A 15,468-nucleotide genomic window follows, 5' to 3' on the forward strand; every position below is an offset into this window, starting at 1 on the left:
TAAAGTCAATTATTGATAATTACATTTGATTTCCAATCACTTGCCATGCCTGTTTAAGTCAAAGCTCCTGATTCTCAGTGTTTCACATGACAGTGATTTATATACAGTGTAAGAGACGAAAATCACTGTCAGATGTGTGTAATGCCAGATCTATGGTCAGTGTAATGGGACTACGGTTGCCAGACACCTATTTAAGTCATCTTACAGATGGCAACAACAAAAGCGCTACAATAACCAAAACTAAAAAATATTAATTACTTTGGGATTAGCTAAACACTTAAAGCAAACATTAAGAACATGTATTCAATTTAATATAATCCATTGTCATTTTATTTGTCACTGTCATTTATCAAACTCACATTTTATTGCAGACTTGGCAACCCTGAATATTTGGAGACGCTCCCTAGTAAAAATTTAATTCTTACTAGTAAAAATTTTATTTTCTGATATCAAAAATTACATTCTTGATATCAAAAATTTAATTTTTACTAGTAAGAATGTAATTCTTGATATCAAAAATTGAAGTCCTGATATCAAGAAAAGGAGGATTAAAAGCTAAAACGGCTTGGACCGTTCACAGTGACTACAGGACATGACGTTCAGTTTCCCTTTAAAAGTCCCTTGGTAAAGAAAAAAGCTAAATCAATTATGGATTAATATATCAGAAATTTTAAAAACACGTAAAGTGTTTAAACCAACACTGAGCAGTAAAAGCTCTATGGTGTAACAGAAGATTTACATCACTCTATGTGAGCTCCTGTCAGTAAAGGTAACTGTTATTGTGTTAGCTCTGCAGCTAACGCGCTTTGTTTTGGTATGAAGCTAACGTTTGCTATTAGGCCAGTGCTAACTAACTGTATTTAAATATATTCTGTATGTGGTTTGGTATCCACATATGTATAACAGTTAATATAAAATAGTTTATAGTATGTTAGAGATAACGGGCAGCTGATAGTACTCTAACGCTTGCTAGCTAAGCTAACTGTTTACAGCTACGTCCCATACTGCATACTACCATACTGTAAAGTATGGCTAAAAACAGCACACCTTCTATAGTGTTTCTATTCTCACATACTATTCAGTTCGGTAGTATGTGGTTCAGGCCGCAGCTTGTGTCAATCTTGATATTTAAACATATAATTAAAACAAAAGAGAAAGGTTTACAGGACGCACAACACATCAAATAAAACTTACAGATAAAAAATGCCCACTTAAGGCTAAGAAGGAAATACAATACTAGACTAAATGTTATACATTATACAGTCTAAATGACTTCACGTCACTATTGTATAGGTTTGTTGAAATTAGGATAAAACTGAGGTATCATATTACAATTTATTTATTGAGTTGGATTTTAACGTCAAGTTTTACACACTTTGGTTACATTCATGACAGAAACGGTAGTTACACGTTACACAACATTTATCAATTCACATTTTAATGTCACACACAATCATGGACAATTCTGTTTTCCCAATTAACCTAACTGCATGTCTTTGGACTGTGGGAGGAAACCGGAGCCACCGGAGGAAACCCATGCAGACACGGGGAGAACATGCAAAGTCCACACAGAAAGGACCAGAAAATAAATATTTAACACGTAAACACTTTAGTTAAACAACTGGTAACCTTACAGCATTTGATTTTAAATAGATCCTCAATTAGATTACGTATATGGAATGTCTTGGGGTTTTAATAATTTCTAAAACATTTTAGGTAAGTTTTCCTTTTTTGTTTGTTTCTTTTGTTTTCTTTTTTTGAAAATATAAATAATGGTTAAAGATAGGTTAAAGAAATACCTACAAGAGATACATATACAGTACATGGAATAGAACTTACATGGAAGTCAAGATAACCAAAATTGTTGCCATATGCTTAGATGAAATTTCTCAGCATGATCAGATGTAACTGAATGACCAAATAAAAATCAACAGTTCCAAAAACTGATATTACATACAATACAGGTTTCATAAAGTGCATGTAGACTTACTGTAAGAATAACATTATTGATAATTGACAACACCCCCATGTGTGGTATGTTGTGATGTTTATATATATATAGTTGAAATATACTTGATATAGTTGAAAATATACTTATATATGTGTAATGATTTTGCTGAATCGTTTATATCATGTTATACATAGACTGTGTATGAACGGTTTATATAATGGTGATAATGATCAGGCTTAATAATTAAAATAATAATTAAATCTAGTGTGATTTATGATTAGTTTTTTTTTTTTATTTAACACTAAATAGAAAAGAAATTATGATATCTTTTCTACCACTTTTCCACATGTGTGCTTTAGAAGATGACATTATAGAGGATTTTAAGTCAGATGAGCAGCATTACTTTAAATTGCATTATGGTATTTAGGGTCATTATGGTATTTAGGTTATTCTTTTCAAACTGACTACTTAAGGAAGTAATAAACATGTTTCTCTGTTAGATGCCTGATTAATTCACAGATTATTTAGATTTTTATTATAAATGTAACTTCTAAACCGTTTTAATTGGAAAAGTGAAAATTATTTGAAAAGTGTCAATTTTGTGGTTTGTGGAAATTGCAGGCTAAATAGTTTTTAGGATTCATTGTAATAAAAAAAACACAGGAGCCTGATTTGCATTCTATATTTTTTAGGAGACAGCGCTCACCATGGGGGAATGCTTACACACCTCGGCTGACGGCTTGTCGAAATTGGTCAAATGGGCGCACAGTCACGGAACCATCTGCACTTTGATCCCAAGCCTAAAGCACATGCTTACGGAGGGCGCTCACGGACAGCTCACTGCGCTATGGGGCTGCGGTGCTGGACATGCTTACCACTGGCCAGTAACGGCCTCCTGTAAAACAGGCCTCAAAGATCGTATGTGTTTTGAACGAAGCAGCCGAGGCATCAGCTCAGAAACTCTGATGCAGGGAGCAGCAGCCATGCAGAGCAGCTTGGCACAGAGGTTTCTGGGCAGCACAGGTAAATCAAGCAAGGGTGACACAAACCAGACCAGAGACTCGTACGACTTCTCTAACTGCAGTGAGCCATCTGAGATGGATGACAACACTGAGGAGGACAACAACCACCTGTTTGACATTGTGTGTGAGTCATCAGCTACAGATGAAGAGATTGATTTAGAGCCCAGAATTATGCATCGAAAAAGAGGCACCAAGGGACAGAACTCGGAGGACAGTGGAGATCCAGGAGCAAAAAAGATCAAGCAGGAGAGAGCTGAAGATTATTACACTGTGGCCAATGCACAAAACCAAGCTGGTATTGACAGTGCTCAGCTATCCCAGTCAATAAACTCACACATTAGATCCTCAGCCAGTTTATCAGCCTCCAATAATCCCCCGTTACTGGAGGATGGAGATCTAGCTCGGACATCATCATCACCAGTGGATACCTCCTCACATAGTAAATCAGTGCACACGTCTATAGGCAGATCTGAAAACAAAACACACATGGACTCAAATCCAGGAGCCAGTCAGCATATGGCAGGATTAGGTCAAGCTGGAAAAAGTGACTTGGTGGAAGTTCTTCCTAACGGGGACTTTGGTATGAACTTTGAGGATCCATCAGGTGCAGTGCACCCTGAAATAGACATTTTAGCAGAACAACAAAACAGTGCGGAACCTGGAAGTGACGGTACAGGTAAAGACATTTTATTCTCAACACAATTTCATTTATAGTTATAGATTAATACTTATTTACATGCACTGAGGTTATAGAGTTAATATAGCTAATAACTAACTGTTGGAAGTTTATATCACTCCACGTTGTCTCTTTGATACTGTGTTAACTATGGACCCTTATAGATCCAAGTGTGTGCTTTTCCAAACTATGTCTGATCAATTCATATTTCAACAGGTGGACTTCTGAGTGAAGTCTAAATACATCTTAAATATATTTTAATGCAAACAGGATAGACTGAAAGCAAATTTGAAGTGGCACAGCGAAGGGTCTGAATATTTTTGTGAATGATAGTTTTAGACTTCAAAAAATTATAAACATGTTTTTACTTTATGGGTGAAAAATAAAAATGAAATTAACAATGCAATAAAGTGTGAAAAAGTAAAGGGTGTGAATAATTTTGAATTCACTATATGTAATGGGGTAAAGACATAAATGAAGTGTTTTGTTTACAAAATATTATTAAAACAAATCCAGTCTAAATATACACGAACCAGTGATAGTCAGATAGTATTTTATTAAAAACATGTACATCTAAATGTGTCATAAATATATTTTATTGTTCCAGTTCATCCGGTATTAGTAGTAGATTTGATGTCAGGGCTCTGTAATGACCACTTTTACATGTTCTTTCACATCAAAACCTAGCCTATGAATCTCTCTTTATGCACAGGTTGGAACTGAAAGGGTCTTTTTCCATACTGTGACTACAATGTTAAAAGCATATAACTGATTTTATGCACCTGTTGACAATGGATGTAGCTTTACCAAGAATTCATAGAAAGGCTGTCATTCTGGAACCCATTTTAAGGTCATTGTGCAACAAATTATAACATGGAACACAAAAGGAATACACAACCAACAAAATGTGTATTAAAGTTGGTTTATCATACCACATTTCCTACATCTGAATTGAATCATTTTAGAGAAAGCAAAAATGTCTTTTTAACGAATAGAACAATATCCCACCACAAACCATTTGGTACTTGTATAAAATTATTTTTAAAAAGATAGAAGCTGCTCTGGAGCTAAAGGCTGGTCCTGCCCTTATTGGCTTTGAAATACATATATTTTTCTTGGTATTTTCCTGGCTGCACCAAATCATTAGAAGGGGTGTCACTAAAATGTTGGCCATATTGGGTAATATGTCAGCATTATTAATAAGTACACCATTAGCTTGATCTTGTTGCTTTTTTTTCACATAGTATTCAGTAGTATGCATGGTTAGAAAGGCAGCCAAACAATTTAATTTGCAAATGAAAAATGTAAATGTGTTTTGATCGCTCGTATATTTTACTGGGACAGAATACCAGTTTAAAAAAAACATTAACAAGAGAAATCTTGTATGATGAGAATATTTATATTACTTTGGTTGCTGAAAGGTAAAAAAAAGGTGTCCTTAAACCCAAATTGAACTTGCAGTAAATTGCAATTATTTTTCTTCTTGTTTAATATAAAATAAAAATTAAACAACTTTGTCCACACCCTCCTTTATTATTTTACATTTCATTCAAGAGGACAAATGGACAACATTTATTTTACCACTGAATTAAGAGATAAAAAGGTAAGTCTACTTTCATCATTCTTGTTTTGTAATAAATGAAATACAGATGGTGGACAAAATTATATATTTTACTACAAACACGGCTGGCTGCACACGTCATAGCAGCTTTAAAAAAGTTGACAGTAAGCCTTACATTGCTTTGCTATGTTTTAATATAAAGGCACCTCATAGGGTTCCAATTAGGGCACAAAAAATTTGAAGGACAGTCTAATGTAAGTCATGACACCAAATGTTCAACGTAGACAATGACATCAGCTAGAAGGACTGATTGACATAAGTAGAAGCTCTCAAGGTTGGATACAAATTACCCCCAAAGTACAGCCATCAAAACTGAATAAGCACCTAGTGCTTTTTCATTAAGTCATAGTAGACTGTAAAGTTGGTTTATCAGACAATATTTTCTACTTCAGGATGGAATAATTGGAGAAAGCAAAAATATTTTAACCCACAGTAAAAAGTCCTACAGTAAAAAAGCACAGACTACAAAGTAGATACATTCTTTACATTCTTCATTGCTTAAAAAAACTTTTGAAATGTTCTTTTTGAAACAACATGACTTAAAAATAATATAGAGCTGCTTTTAATAAGTTTATATAGTTTCTTGGTATTTTGTCCACTCTACTGTATGTCTGTTTACATATTCATATTTGTATATTAGTTGTTGTAATGTATTCTGTGGATAAAAACATGATTTTATTTTATTTGCAGGTTCTCTTGGGAAGATGACCTCCTAAACCTTCTAAAAGCTGATCAGGGTTAGTTCTACAAGACATTTGTTATATTTTTGCTGGCTTATGTTTTGTTGTTTATAACTTTATTGTTTTTACTCACTGTGGAATAAATTTTGTATGTATTATCAGGCAAATATATTTGGAAGATGCGTCACATAATTGCAAATAAAATATTTCCAATTTCTTTGTTTAAGATGTTTTTTTTTCTTTATTCTGTGGACCTATCTAGGATGTAAATGCATCAAATCCTTTGCGGTTTTTAATTTAGTTAATAAAAAAGCTCTTTTTCAATTCACTTATGGGGACACTAAGTGTTATTTAGACACCAAAATTAATGGAAAACTGTCACTTTACATCTTTAAAGTCTACTTTTCATTTCAGCAGCATCAGTGTAATATTATTTTATTCTGATTTCTGTAGTCATGTTGTGAGCTAAATTGGTCTTAAACTTGATTATAGGCTACTTGGAGGAACAGTTCTGGCCTTCCACATCGGAGCTTTGTACAAACTCTGAGAGTCATTCCGAAGAGAGAAAACAGCTGGAAGAATTTATCACAAGCGTAGGTGAGACGAGCATTTATCATGCTGAATAAAACAGTTGCTATCCAAAATGACTGAGCAGCAGGAAAACACTTCAGTTGTATTTACTTTGCAAGTGGCAAAAATGATAACAGGGACAGTCTGTGTACTTCATTTTGCACAGAAATACATTTATGCTAAAAAAAAAAAACAAGACATTTGATATGTTCTTTCTTTGCACAGACCCTGGAACGTTACGCAGCCTACAGGGGGTAATATCCAGGCTTCTTGTGTTTAATGAGCAGTCACGTGCAGTCGTTCGCAGTCCTCCCAGACCAGGAGAGCAAGAGCTCTTTCCCGGCTCTGGACTTTTTCTTCCTCCATACAAACTGGCCTGCATTCACCAGGAATCCAGACAGGACAGTATGAGACTATTTCACCTCCTGTTTGAACACTTTTTTACTGAGGAAGATCTTGTTGGGGCTGTGGCTTTTGGAAAGAGAGGAAAAGTCCCCGATGGAAAAAAGATCCTTGACAGAAGAAAGGTTGATGGAATTATATGTAAGTCATTTGTTGCTTAATGCAGAGCTTTGCTTATTTTGTTTGATTCTGTTTTGCTTGAACTGCATTGTCTTTGGTTTAAATAGTTTTTATTACTTTACAGCTTATGTGCTGCGTTGTTCCAGTTTGGATGGATGGACGCCGGTGGAATCTGCCAAGCTGAAGAAAGCTTGTATCAACAAGTGCAGGTTAAGAATCGGACAGAGAAAAAAGTTAGCAAAAGGACCTTTTCATTTTCACAATTTGCAAAAGCCAGGGGGTTCATATATGTGAAATGATTAAGAAATATGCTTTATTGTTAAATTTCATTATTATTTGTTGTATTATGTAAATGATAAAAGTACAGAAATCAGACTAATTCAGTCAATGCTTTAACCAGGTCTGCATTTGCTTGTTACCATGAATGTCGTGCTTTTTGTGAACTAAATTAGGTGCGTCAAATGGTTTTTACATTTGTTTTTCACAGAACTACGTTTCAAAGAGAGTTAAAAATACACACAGTTTTGTCTAAGTAGTTGTTGTGGTTCTAGATGCAGCAAGATTGTGTGTTTCTGTTGTGCATCCTCATTTTTATGTTGTGAAACTGGTCATCCATTCATTCAGTGTCTTCCACATTCAGTCCATTAGTGTTTTTGTGCATGTTTATGAAGACCTTTATACTTTGATGATTAGGTATATTAGTGATTGGTAAATGGGCCACTCTCTCGGTTCTCTCGCATTTTCGTCCCCAGGACATTATGTGTATAAACGAATAAGATATTATAATGCATTTTTTTAAATTTATCAAATTTTCCTGCACATTGATCTAATTGCAAATGTAGGATCTATGATTTAAAACAGTAATAAAAAAACTATAACACTGGAATGTCCCCACTCTTTAACTCTACTTTTTACAATGAAATATAAAGAGTAATATATTTCAGAAATTCTTTTGTCCTTGCATTGTTTGGTGACTTCATATTTCATTCATGTTTTTAATATTTATTTTCCAAATGTGATTAAAATAAAATTTTAGTCATGTCCCGGGTTTGAGGTTGGAATCATTGGGTGCAGTGCAGTAAGACACCAGGACAGGACGCCACTTCGTCATGGGGCATCGACCTTCCCCTGCCTCAGACAACCAATCGTTTCTGTATGTAGACGCCCAACTGGCCGATGGCACCTCTTGGTATTTGAACCCTGGATCCCAGCAGTAGTGGGCAAGCAAGCACCACTTTATATTTTAATTACTGTAATTACTTGTGTACTTACTTCAAGTTCCCCAGACTGTATAAACAAATATCCATCCAGTTAAAAGCAGCAGATGTTTCTATATTTCGATTTAGAATCACTCATTACTGTTATATGGATAATCAAAATTGCTTATTGGATTATATGATCCTACCACTAACCCAAATATTTTAAACATTGTTAATCAGCAATAGTAAAGACTTACAAAGCCATACATGTAGTTTGATAATCAATAACATCTCATTCTCCAGGTGTATCCTGTTAATCTTTTTCAGATAAATTTTGATACTTTCAGCACTTGCAGATTGTTGTACATTCTCAATCATCTCTGCATGATCTTAGTCCTTTTAAATCTTTTTTTTAGATGAGGAGGCTTTTAGCTTTTTGTGTCTAGATGCAGCTTTCCTGGCTTGTATATTTGACTGTAGATTCAGCAAGATGTCTGTCATGTGATGCCAAGACTGAAAGCTCGAGACTGTGATAACTTACTTCTTTATTCACTCATGTAAAAACTTTGTGAATGCTATGATGTATTTATTTTTGATGTAAATAGTTTTGATATTTGATGCATTAGTACGCTGAATTATTTTCTAATAATTGCAATAATTGTAATTAAAAGAAAAAATAAAGTACATATTTTGATCTCTGTTACTTTTAATGAGCTGTTTTTTTTATAATAAAATGTGATGTGTGTAGTCATCGTTTAGTGTTAACTTTCTCTTTTTTCTTCTTTAAATGCTGTTTTGTACTTAATGCATACAGGTAACCTGTTTCTTATTTAACATTCCCTTTTGCAATTTGATAAAAGGCAATAGAAGTTAAGAGTTACAGCTTTAATTACTTAAATAAAAGTTAGCACCATTAATGAGCTGTTCTTACAAGCTAAGGACCCCGCTGTCTTAAAAACCACATATTTTAGTTGCATTCATTATAATCAATAATTAACCTAAAAACTTAGATTGCAAATGTCGTATGTTGTGTGTTATTTTGTACATTTAAATTTGATTAGTATGTATACCTTTAGTTTCATTAAGAATTTCATCATGTGAACTGTGTTTATGTATCTCTAAAGCAGCAGGTCCTGTTATGTACGAGATTGAGAGGCTGAAGGGTCTCCTGCAGACTGAGAGGAACAGAAGTGCACTACTTGGTGAAACCATCACCAGTCTGAAACAGGATAAAGAACTGCTGCAACAGGAACTCACCAAGAAGGCTGAACTCATCTGTGAATTCCTCCAGGACCAGCTTCGGCCAGGTAACCTCATGAACCATATCTCATACGTCATATATCATTGATGCAAAGCACCAGTATGATTGGTCCTGGCTAGCTTCATTTAAGAGAAAAAAGTTTCACCTAAATATGTTGCTAAGCGAGGTCTGCGAGGTTTTTTTACATCTAAAATAGAGTATATTTTAGGATTTTTACAGTTTGGGTAGACCTCTCTCATTTATGTGCAGTTACTGGTTGTAGTTTTTGTAACGTGTTCTTAAATGGTCCATTTTCAGCATAATAGTAGGTGTAATGTATAATGGTTCTTAAATGACATATGTGTAAATACATCCTGGACAGGGTATGTATTCATCAGAGTTAAACTCACAGCACACAAGCTTACAGACTGTAACCAGGACTGTCATCAAACCCTAGTGCTTCTGTGCTTTATCTGTTAATTTAGTCCACAAAAATGCTAATAATTCACATTCTACTGTATGATTAACAGTATTATTAAAGTGATCTTAAGGAAAGTGAGAATTAATATGCATGATAACTGTTTTTTAATCAGAAAAGAGAAGAGCACATTCCTCCAGTCAAATGGAAGCAGGAAGCTCCCATCAGCAGCTGATCAGCTCGTTTCCTGATGAAGGAGGCCCGTTTGAGTCGCCAGCCCTTTTTGACTCGTTTGAAGATGTTGAGCTGCACCCGCTGGAGCGACAGAGGCCCATCAAGATTTCTTCCAAGAGAAACAGGGACGGAGAGAACACCCGCGTCAGGAGTAAGTGATGAGCTTGGTAATGGTGGGAACAGTAATTCCATTCTTGGAATTAGTGGGAATACTACACCCACATTAACTCTGGAATCACTGGGCGTGATGCAATAACACACCCAATCTTAGGGCCTTGGCTGGATTTCAGCGGATTCCAGTTGGTTGTGTAATTTACCGCTGCACCAGCCAGGCAGCCTGGACACTTACAACAGTGTCAAAATACTATATTCATATATTCCTATAGCTTTGGGTTTTCCCCAACACAGGGTATCATCATAGTAGCTAAACATCACATTCCTGATTTGATATTGAAACACACCCCTGATCGAGTATTAGATGGAAACATTTTGTAAATCACAGACTAATTGTGTGACTCAATGAAGGCATACTTACTCATTATTGGGAGATCATGAGTTTGACTCTTGATAAGCCATTTGTTTGGTAAAGTAAAATAGGCTCTGCTTTTTTGGGTGGATGGATTAGTACGTCTGTCTCCACTATTATGACACTAGCTAATCTCACACATTTGTAAGCTTGTGTGTACAAGATGAGTACAATCCTGTATAGCCTATTTATCTGTATGGTAAAACACACTAGCACACCAAAGCTGACATTTTGAACTTGTCGATCTGAAACTCTGAAGTTTTGCTATCCGGCAGGCTGTGTGCCTACACAAATGACGATTGGCTGTTGTTTAAGGGCAGGGTGCCAGAGGGGACTCCTCATAACTGATATAATTACGATATCTGCTGGCTGATTGATGGCACCTGCACAGAGACGAGGGATAATGTGATCATAGTGTGTCTCTCCGTACACAAAGCTGATCCACATATGAACTCGCCTCCTGCAGGTGAAAAGATGCAGTCGGCTACTGCACACGTGTCGGAGGGGCCGTGTGTTAGTCTCGGCTCTCCTCAGTCAGGGTTGAGGTCAGCATCAGTAGAGAGGAAGTGTAAAGCAATCGGGTAATTGGATACGACTAGATTGGGAGGACATTGGAGAAGAAATGCAAAAAAAAAAAAAAAAAAAATCAATCCCCAGTTTGTAGCTGTTGTGAATTATAGGTGACCAAATTGCCAACAAATTGGTAAAAAAAAAATATTTCCAAATGTTATAGTAGTTAGTGAGGTGTGTTGAGTATGACAACATTATAAAAAAAAAAAAAAACAGTTTTTTGAAGCCATGCATTGTGTGAACTTATGTGCATAGTCAGTGCAGTAACAGTGTAATCTTTTTTTTGCAGTGAAGAACGTGGTCGGTGTGATTGCTCGCTACATGACGGCTCTGCAGGAATTCCGACGCAGCGTCTCCATGAAAGTGGCCTTTGACAGAGTTGGCGTGGACCGTAACACAATCTCCAGAACGGCAGCCATTGCTGAGCTGAGCTTGGCAGCACCAGAGGTCTTTCATGCTTTGCCTCCATGGGATGAGAAGGAGGAGACACTGGCTCACTATGCTGTGAGGTGTCGCCAGGCCATGGACGACAACATCAAGGCCAAAATTAAAGCTATGAAAGCTAAAGGGGAACTCTTACCCATCGTTAGCAAATGAAGATTTTTTATAGTGTTGACCTCTTCAAGAAATCCATCCTAGTGGTTGTATACCCTGTTAATCTGTTATTCTGTTGTTTGGTGGATACTTTACAGTTAAGAATCTGTACAGATAAAAGAGCATTAAGATCATGTTGATTTAACACCGTCTAACTAGGATAATAATCAAATGCATTCACAAGAGTGCAAGAATTTTTGTGTTTTGTACTTTTCACCTGTCACTTTCAGTGTTACACACTTGTAATAATAAAGGTTGGTAGAAGTATTGATCAGGAATATTGACATGACTTTTTAGTAATGCATGCTTTCTAGTAAACAGTCACTATCACACACCTAATAGCAGGCGGTTTTACTGGCTGGTAATAAAATGGACTTTATGGAGATTTTATTGACCGCTTGCTCATTCGTTCCTGTATTTATGTTTCCTCCAAGCCAGCGAACTGTGATCCCTAAAAAAGCCTCGGCCATTTGTGGCAGGAGAGAACAGGTCACACATGCAAGGGATAGTTTACTAGCTCATTCCAAACAACTGTGAGCTCGCAGTAATATAGGGGCAATTAGCATCCTTTTTAGGCATGTTCATTTCATTAACAAGAGTGCATGTGTTTCAGAGAAAGCACATGCTAGACTTCACTATGCACGGTAAGTGGCGTTGTGTGATATGGGAGACCTAGTAGCTGGAAACTGGGTGAAGTAGCTACCATGTTAAGCTTCATAGACTAGTTTGTACTTTTGTGGTCACTAGCTAATGAGCTTTCAGACAAGCTATGTGCAGCAACATTTGCTAAAACTGATTCAATGACATGATTTATATAAACAATGTAAATCATTCCATAACAGATTAACCATTTATAAACTATAAAAATCAAATGTCTGAGATGAAATACAAACAAGACATTTAATTACAAAGCCAGCACCCATTTCATCTTTATATATATTACTAGGATGTGCAAACCTATTGAGTGACAATGAAGTTATGATGCCAAACAACAAGAGTCAAGATTGTTTTTATTTTATATAAAATACAGCAGAACAATAAACATTTAAGTTATTGGTCAAAATAAATGTACATAGGATAGTGGAACTGCAGACTTTTAATTCAACCAAGCAGAAGCATTTTATTTTTATTTAAAATACTTAGTACAGGGATGCACCCCTAATGGGTCAGGCCAACAAAATCCCAGTACCAATACTCAGCATCAGGTAAATAAAGCATCACTACATTAGCCATTCAAGACCAAGACCCAATTAGATATGGCTACTGCTTGTTCAGAACAAAAACCTGCAATCACACTGATTTTAATGATAAATATGTGAAAGACAATAAACTTTGACTGTAGAAAGAAAAATGTCCGTTTTATTTCATAATCCTTCTTTTCTTTGTCACTCTGGATCGAGTCTCGGCACTACAGGGAGAATCAGGTTTCCAAACGAGGAATCTTGAGTGATGAAAAAGCCTGAAGAATGTGCATGAGCGTGCTGGAATAAAACATAAAATGTACTTCTAATTTAAATTATTTTACAAATATACAAATATAACTGTGTGAAGGTGCAGTTTGGGAGCAGATGTAAAGTTTAAGAGCATGATTCCTTTAGTGCAGATTCCTTTACATTTTTCATGCAGACAGGTGCAATTACAGTGTAACTTGTGTAAACCTGCGATATTGACATTTACCTGTAAAGCTGCTTTTTGCTGTGCAGCAATGTGCTGCTGCTCTGCGTGATCCCGAAATTCCTTTACAGCTGGTCTTGAAAGTGGAATGCTGAGTGTCAGAACAGAAATCTTAACATTAACACTGATTCGTGGTTTGGAGCTATTCTTGGTTTATTTTATCTACTTTAGGTAATTGTTAATCGTTTTAATTAATTAATTAATGTATGTGTAGCCCTGTTTGTCTTTATATTGTGAGGCATATGTAATAGCAGCTGTATAGATCATGAGGAGAAAAGTCACCTTGCTCCCGGGTTATTCATGGACTGGTTCTGTATCAGGCGTCTCTTCTCTTTATCCAGCTCAGCTAAAATAGCCACTCGGTTTTTATTCTGAAATCCTGCAGAAATGACAAACAAAAATTAAACTACATGACGTTAAGGGCCAGCACGAAAAACACTCGCAGATACTGACATTAGTCAGAACTCATTTAGGGCAAGACACACCAAGCACAAATAACTAATAATGGCCAACAAAATACTGGCTTTTTAAATAAATAACAACGTTTGACCGCATCCAACACCACTGTGTACAAAACACTGTAACATTACATACAGTGCAACATGTACAGACTGGTTCTATATAATTCTGATTACATTATTTAACATTACCTTGTGCGGGAGGATTTGAAGCCATCATTAATGGGATTTGGAACTACTGCAATAATTTTGGATCAAATTCGGTAAATAATTGAACTTATTGAGAACTGAAACATGCTTTGTTGTCGGGTTATTTATCTTCTTCACTGAGTTTCTGTAGCCACAAAGCGCTCTGCTCTGCCACCCACAGGCCAGTAGGTGAGTATGACCCACAAGCTATTCTATAAATAAATTTGTTTATTTATTTATTAGGATTTTAATGTCAGGTTTTACATTAATGACAGAAACGGTAGTTGTCATGGACAATTCTGTATCTCCAGTTCACCTCTCTTGCACGTCTTTGGACTGTCGGAGGAAACTCCCACAAGCTCCCAGAAGAACCCACACAGACATGGGGAGAACATGCAAACCCACACAGCAAGGAACCGGACCACTCCATCTGGGGATCAAACCCAGGACCTTCTTGCTGTGAGAAAACAGTCCTACTTACTGAGCCACCGTGCCGCCCCTATAAATAAATACAATCTAAATAAAAAATAGTTTAAAGATTCACACATTTATGAAAGTGCTTGTAGCAATTTGATTCAAGTAAAAATTAACAGTACCAAAATATTTTATGAAGTATAAGTTCACTTTGAGTAATAAAGTATTTCTTTATTATCTAATTATTTGTAATTTATTAATTTATTAAGTAAGTTGTGTGTATTATTTATGCAGTAAAGAATGTATTTATTCTGAATACTGCCTTTTAATCTTTCCCCAAACACAAACACTTACATTTTGTGAATTCGTTGCTACCCAATCATATATTTTTGAATTACATGACTTTTGTTAAACAAAAATAATCTGCTATATTATTATTATTGTTGTTGTTATTATTATTGTTATTATTATCATTGTTGTTGTTATTATTGTTGTTGTTATTATTATTGTTGTTGTTATTATCGTTGTTATTATTGTTGTTGTTGTTGTTATTATTATTATTGTTGTTATTATTATTGTTGTTGTTGTTGTTATTATTGTTGTTGTTATTATCATTGTTGTTGTTATTATTATTATTGTTGTTATTATTATTGTTGTTGTTATAAGCTGCACCAAGCTGATTCTTAATACTAGTGACAATACAGATTTTGTCTGTTTTGGTCTACCGGTTTCTTAATGGCTTGTCCATCTTGTTGTTGGCCTTTCTCTTCCTTTTTTTACCTTCTTTTTCAAACATAATTGCCTTTTCCATTTGATTCTTCTCTACTGTATTACAAACGTCGATGTGGCTTCTTGTCCAGTCGTACATTCAGAGTGGCTAAACCCCCAATACAGCCATTAAAAATATGTA

The 15,468-nt window shown here is 35.6% G+C and overlaps 2 protein-coding genes across 6 annotated transcripts; one reads left to right on the plus strand and one right to left on the minus strand.

Moving 5' to 3' along the window:
• The first annotated feature begins 686 nt into the window (after positions 1-686).
• Positions 687-12,193, plus strand: LOC134332389 (uncharacterized). Of its 3 annotated transcripts, none has more exons than XM_063014022.1 (5): positions 687-769; positions 2,644-3,649; positions 9,366-9,548; positions 10,075-10,284; positions 11,519-12,193. In XM_063014022.1, exons 2-5 carry the CDS (start codon positions 2,659-2,661, stop codon positions 11,824-11,826), a joined length of 1,692 nt encoding a protein of 563 aa, XP_062870092.1. In that variant the 5' UTR covers positions 687-769; positions 2,644-2,658; the 3' UTR covers positions 11,827-12,193. The 3 variants fall into 3 exon arrangements, with proteins under 3 accessions (XP_062870092.1, XP_062870093.1, XP_062870094.1); XM_063014023.1 differs by having other exon boundaries at positions 9,369-9,548; XM_063014024.1 differs by lacking the exons at positions 9,366-9,548; positions 10,075-10,284; positions 11,519-12,193 and adding exons at positions 6,443-6,547; positions 6,746-7,063; positions 7,167-7,928.
• A 623-nt stretch (positions 12,194-12,816) lies between these two features.
• On the minus strand, positions 12,817-15,408 carry inip (ints3 and nabp interacting protein). 3 transcript variants are annotated; one of them, XM_063014254.1, is made up of 4 exons: positions 15,339-15,408; positions 13,780-13,876; positions 13,501-13,588; positions 12,817-13,304 (listed from the first exon to the last, which is right to left on the minus strand). In XM_063014254.1, the coding sequence occupies exons 1-4, from the start codon at positions 15,367-15,369 to the stop codon at positions 13,209-13,211; spliced, it is 312 nt and encodes a 103-aa protein (XP_062870324.1). In that variant the 5' UTR covers positions 15,370-15,408; the 3' UTR covers positions 12,817-13,208. The 3 variants fall into 3 exon arrangements, with proteins under 3 accessions (XP_062870324.1, XP_062870323.1, XP_062870325.1); XM_063014253.1 differs by lacking the exon at positions 15,339-15,408 and adding an exon at positions 14,461-14,679; XM_063014255.1 differs by lacking the exon at positions 15,339-15,408 and adding an exon at positions 14,148-14,346.
• Positions 15,409-15,468: the final 60 nt, after the last annotated feature.

Source organism: Trichomycterus rosablanca, chromosome 18 (genome assembly GCF_030014385.1).
Source record: "Trichomycterus rosablanca isolate fTriRos1 chromosome 18, fTriRos1.hap1, whole genome shotgun sequence".
NCBI lineage: Eukaryota > Metazoa > Chordata > Actinopteri > Siluriformes > Trichomycteridae > Trichomycterus > Trichomycterus rosablanca.

Bases quoted from the DNA above. Each gene is read 5' to 3' on its own strand.
- LOC134332389 (XM_063014022.1), top strand. From the start codon at position 2,659: ATGGGGGAATGCTTACACACCTCGGCTGACGGCTTGTCGAAATTGGTC. The intron at 3,650-9,365 runs GTAAAGACATTT...GTATCTCTAAAG, and splicing joins ACCTGGAAGTGACGGTACAG to CAGCAGGTCCTGTTATGTAC. The intron at 9,549-10,074 runs GTAACCTCATGA...TTTTTTAATCAG, and splicing joins CCAGGACCAGCTTCGGCCAG to AAAAGAGAAGAGCACATTCC.
- inip (XM_063014253.1), bottom strand. From the start codon at position 14,539: ATGTTCTCCCCATGTCTGTGTGGGTTCTTCTGGGAGCTTGTGGGAGTT. The intron at 13,589-13,779 runs GTGACTTTTCTC...TCTGACACTCAG, and splicing joins ATGAATAACCCGGGAGCAAG to CATTCCACTTTCAAGACCAG. The intron at 13,305-13,500 runs GTAAATGTCAAT...GTTTTATTCCAG, and splicing joins AGCAAAAAGCAGCTTTACAG to CACGCTCATGCACATTCTTC.